Source organism: Coenobita brevimanus, chromosome 63 (assembly GCF_032717465.1).
Source record: "Coenobita brevimanus isolate Jiangsu-jjx chromosome 63, ASM3271746v2, whole genome shotgun sequence".
Lineage (NCBI taxonomy): Eukaryota > Metazoa > Arthropoda > Malacostraca > Decapoda > Coenobitidae > Coenobita > Coenobita brevimanus.
In genome coordinates this window covers 31,560,500-31,566,060 of record NC_137016.1, presented here as the reverse complement: position 1 = coordinate 31,566,060, position 5,561 = coordinate 31,560,500, and the positions used below count along the sequence as shown (strand labels likewise).

The 5,561-nt window shown below is 43.4% G+C and overlaps 1 protein-coding gene across 1 annotated transcript in view; it reads right to left on the bottom strand.

The window, feature by feature from the left end:
* LOC145404408 (thyrotropin-releasing hormone receptor-like) overlaps positions 1-2,818 on the bottom strand; it is a 222,400-nt gene extending 219,582 nt beyond the window's left edge. The window contains exon 1 of the mRNA XM_080275924.1: positions 1,892-2,818. Within this exon, the coding sequence (XP_080132050.1) occupies positions 1,892-2,818 (927 nt within the window). The remainder of the gene's footprint in view (positions 1-1,891) is intronic.
* Between the last annotated feature and the right edge of the window lie 2,743 nt (positions 2,819-5,561).

Here is a 5,561-nt window from a genome sequence, read left to right as displayed (position 1 = left end):
CCATGTTACCCATAAACACTTCTGAGCTATAGTGCTTTAATAGCTCTCAGATTATATTTTTGTCACTTAGTCATTATCGACACAAGAAAATATTAAGCTAATCAGTCTGATGACGCAGTTTTATTGTTCTTACTGTCTCCATACGATTTCCTTCACCTTAGGTTAAAATGTTCAAACTACTGGGGTACGGTAATTATTCATACTGTACACCTTCCATTAACCCTTTCACTATTGAGGTCACTTCTCAGCTGAAAAAAATTGTCTGGCAGCAACAAGAATAATATTAAAAGTACAGATTCTGGCAAAAGGAGTCCACGTGCCACAGACTGATATTAACTTATAAAAAAGAGGAGCGTCGGGTTCTTAATATTTTCACGCTCGTTACATATTTTCATTCTAATCTTCCTACCATCTGATGATTCTATTCAAATTGGGATAGGCCTTTAATAGTGAAGAATTGATGAAGGATACATCTAACTCATCCAGCCTGAAAAGTCTCTCCAAAGCTGAATGAAATGAAGGAGTTAACCACTCCAATGACGTATTTTACACTTGTTATCTTCACACTTTTTCTCTTAACTTTAAAGAGACTTAGAGCTGGAGGAGTTAGATATGGACTTCATTAACCCCTTCACTGCCTGACATCATTCCCATGTTGAAAAGAAAGAATCGTCTGGAGGTGGCTTGAATAAACTATATAACACGTCATCGGACTCAAGTGATTAACCAACGTGACTATGATCCACAGACACCGATGCGCTAACGTGACGAGATCGATGCACAGACTGATACTTATAGGTCAGTGCACTACAGTACTGTATGTATCGAAGCCAATGCACAGAGACTGGAGCACAACGACCGACGAAGAGACTGGCACAAAGAAAGCTTTGCACAGGGGCTCATGTACATAGGTCGATGCACAACGACCAATGCACTGACTCCGACGCGCAGGGACCGATTCAGAAGCGGCCGATGCAGAGAGACTAATACTCAGAAACAAATGTAGAAACCAATGCAGATCTGATGCGGAGACACCAATAAACGAGAATGATGCAAAGAGACAAACTGAAACCAATGCACACAGGACAACGCACAGAGAAAAATCTATGGACGTATAGCAGAGATGGATGACCTTAGTCCTCCTTCTAAATTCTACTTTTTATCTAATTTTTATTGGAGCGCCCGCCACTCACTCACTTTATATGGTGCTACCTTCTGGTGATTATGTGCGTGAGTGACCAGTCAAACGTTTCTTGTAGTTCAGGAAACAATATACTACGCTGGGTGGTAACTATATAACCAATTGGACGCCTTGTGATCTCGTGGTTTATGGTGCTCCTACAGAATGTGGTCCACAAGGATTTATATCCGACAGATGGTTGGGGCTTACTTCTTGCTTACTGCCACTCAGAAGCGCGAGACTGGGCACTCACCTACAATGCCTAGCTCCTTTCCTTCCGCTCCTTCTGGGACAATAAATGACTGGATTACAGATACATAAGACAGAGTGACAGATGGATAGACATGCAGACAGACAGATACACAGATAGACAGGCAGGTAAGGAGACAGAGAAACAGACAGACAGTTAGATAGATAGACTGATATATGGATGAATAGATGGATAAACAGGTTAGTAAGTAATCAGTTAAACAGCTCAGTGCACATTATCAATATAACGATCAGTATATGACCACATTAGTATCCCTGTCGATCGGTATACCAGGAACCAGTATAGCCACCGATCAGTATACCAGTTAACTGTATGCTCGGGATTAGTATACTAGTAAGAGGAAACAGTTTAGGAGTATACCTGTGGCTAATCATTATAGATGATCAGAGATGAGATGAGATGATGATGATGATGATGATGATTCTTTTGTTCTTATTTACCTGTACTCTGGGCGACACTGCTCTCTTCTTGTGGTGATGTCCATTGATGTTAGGATTCTTGGGAACTTGAGAAGTGAAGAGAATCCTGGCGATGAGGGTGTAGAGGACGCAGGAGAGAAGTAGGGGGACCACGTAGAACACGATTATGTCCAGGAAGTAGTATAGAAAGTACTGATCCCTAGAGAGCTTGAAAGTACACTCCTGGGTAGGATAGTCCACGGCATAGGTGAGGGGGATGACTGTGGTTAGATAGAGCCACGGGGAACAGTAACAAACGGCGAATACCCATACAAGAAGAGTGATTTTCTTAGCCCTCTCGACCGTGCACACAGTCTGGGCTTTCATCGGGTGGCAGATTGCTATATACCTTTCCACCGTGAACGCCGTGAGACTGAGCGAGCTGGCGTTGATCCCGAGGTGCTGAAGGAAGATCATGATGGCGCAACCCGCGTGTCCCCAAATCCAGTGGTTGCCGATGAGGTAGTAGCTGACGATCTCCTGTGGAACGGCCGCGATCAGAACGGCGCAGTCGGCGATGGCCAAACTCACCAGATAACAGTTTGTCGGAGTGGTCATGTTTTTGTTCTTGGCCACCACGATCACCACCATCACGTTCCCGATCACCCCGATAACCAAAATGATGCCCTGGAATAGTGTACCGATGATTCGATATATGTATGAGTAGTAGGCCGGAACCTCACCCGCGCAGGACTGGAAATAAAACTTCTTCGCACAGTTGCACAAATGGTCATCGCCCGCGCACGTAAGATTAACCAGGTTCTTGAGGTAGGAGCAATTTATGAAGCCCAAACCAGCTTCCTCTTCCTCCTGGGTCAAGTTGATCAGTGGATCCCATGAGGAGTCGTTTAGGGCGATGTCAGTCAAGGTACAGTTCCAGTCTAAATAGTAAGGGTCGGAAAAGTTCATTCTGCCTAGTACTTAACTCGTCTTGCTACTTAACTAAACTACCATCGAGGACAAGTTCATCCCGCTTTGTACTTGCAAACTGCCATATTGGACAAGTTTATTCTGCTTAGTACTTATTCGTTCTGTTACTTGGCTATGCGTTTTAAGTTTTTTCTCGGCATTTTTTGTAGTCCTACCTTGTACTTACTAATTTGCTACCTCGTTAATTTACCACCTTGGACAAGTTCATCATGCCTTGTACTTGCTAGTCCTGCTACTTGGCTAAACTACCACCACCTCCCATTTTTAGTTTTCCTTCGGATTTGGAAAGTATTTCATATTCCATTTTCATAACATAAGGCAGGTTAGTCAATCATGATGCAACACGTGACTTCAAACCACAAACTCCTCCTTAGCATCATAAAATAGGTGATGTTTCATATTTGTTAAAGATAAAGTGGGTTAGTTAATCGTGCTACGTACTAAGTGGCCTCTAGATTACAGACCCTTCACCATCATTATGTAAGTTTAATTCCACTTTCGTTCCGTACAACAAGCCATTCAGTCATGTTACGTGGTGTATATATGTGTGGCTTCTAAAACACAAACTATTATACAACCCCACAGCCTGTATAACAAGTTCAAAGTCGTCAAGCCATCCCACACAAGTTTGTAAAAGCACCAGAACTTTATCTCGGCGGGTAGTAAGGACAGGGTATAAAAGCAGTTCACCAAGACAGCATTACCTCGACAGACTCTGGCACCACCCGCACTCAATCCTCTCGCAAAAAGGGGAGTCGGATAAAGTTTTGTGTGCGTTGGAAGTCAGCGCGGAGAGGGAGTGTTAGGACCTTCCCGGGCCGTGGGAGTTTACCAGACTGAGGCAGGGAAAGCGACAGGGCTGGTGTGAGGTGGAGGGTGGGCAGGGGGGGAGGGATATGCGCTGGAGGGAGGGAAGGGGTGGAGATAGTGTGTGTGTGTGTGTGTGTGTGTGTGTGTGTGTGTGTGTGTGTGTGTGTGTGTGTGTGTGTGTGTGTGTGTGTGTGTGTGTGTGTGTGTGTGTGTGTGTGTGCTCGCGCGCGCGCTTGTAGGGTGGAGAAATTGTTTATGTTGAAGAGGTTGGGGTTGACAAGGATGTTTGCGCGTGGGTATGGGGTGACAAAGGAGTGAGGTGATTGTGTGTGTGTGTGTGTGTGTGTGTGTGTGTGTGTGTGTGTGTGTGTGTGTGTGTGTGTGTGTTAAGGGATATATTGCCTTGTGTTTTCACTGATCACAAACTCGAAATATCATACGCACTGTAATCTGATTGTAAGTGATGACCGAGTTGTGTGTAATCAGTGAGTGGCCATAGAGCAATCAGCAGACCAGCAAACATCGGTTCAGTTCGCTAGAGAAGCAATTAATTTTACATCATACTGCTCTCACACACTGGTTCATCATACTGCCATTAAAATCAATTCTGTTGTATGCACTGTATAATCAGAGGTTCTGCACTATACTGGGTTGTGGTACAGTTTCATATTCTATTTAAACCACAAAATAAGACGTGGCTGTTTCATGAAAATCTGAGACCGAAACAACTATCGTATCCATTAATTGCTTAAATGCTATTTTTGTCCAATAATTTGTTTTGTATGGATGAGGTAATCATTCACCTTACTACCCCCAAAAAGAAAAAAGAAAAGAAAAACCAAAAGCAGTCCATGTAGGTGTATCTTCGAAACAGTGGCTAAATAGAAATAAAATATCGAAATACTTGGACAGATTGCGTTTCAGAGGATATCACAGCCACAAGGAAAGCCAGACTAAAGGAACCTGTTTCCGAGGTGACCCGCCGAATACATTCACGGACATAATGATCAACTCCACATCGACTGATAACGAGACAGTGAACGATGACTTTTCAGTCCAAGAGATGCTATCTTTACCTGTCTTTGGAGCCCAAGATATTTTTTCAGAATAAAATGGATATGTTTCATATTTTTAGACTAAACGGTGATGTGATACTGATGTCCACAACTGTACATGAAAGCCAAAGAATACTGTAGAAGCAAAAAAAAAAAAAAATGTGGCAGTGTGTGTGAGTTTGGAAGGGTGTGTGAAAGGAGGAAATTGAAAGTAAATGAGAATAAGAGTAAAGTGATGAAGTGTACGAGGTTGATAGATGGTAGGGGGATGAATATAGTTTTGAATGGTGAGTTGCTTGAGGAGGTAGAGTGTTTTAAATATCTAGGGTCACATGTTGCTGTGGATGGAAGAAAAGATGCAGAAGTGAAGTTTAGAATAAATGAAGTAGGAAAGGTGCTGGGAGGAATGAAAAAAGTGTTTAAATGTCGTTCGCTTAGAATGGATGTAAAAAGAAGGCTGTATGAGGGTGTTGTGGTACCGACTGCGTTATATGGGGCTGAAACATGGAATATGGGTGTAGCAGAGAGGAAAAGTTTGAATGTAATGGAGATGAGGTGTCTGAGGAGTATGTGTGGAGTGACGCGTATGGATCCAGTGCGAAATGATGAAGTGCGGAGAGCTGGAGTTGTTCGGGAGATGGCTGGTAGAGTTGAGCAGAGGGTGTTGCGATGGTTTGGGCATATGGAGAGAATGGATAATGAGCGATTGGTGAAAAAGATAACTAGATCTGATGTGAGAGGCGTAAGGCTGAGAGGAGGACCACGAATAGGATGGATGGACAGTGTGAAGAGAGCGCTGGATGCGAGAGGGATGTCTGTTGAGCAAGGAAGAGTGGCTGTGCGTGACAGAAATAAAT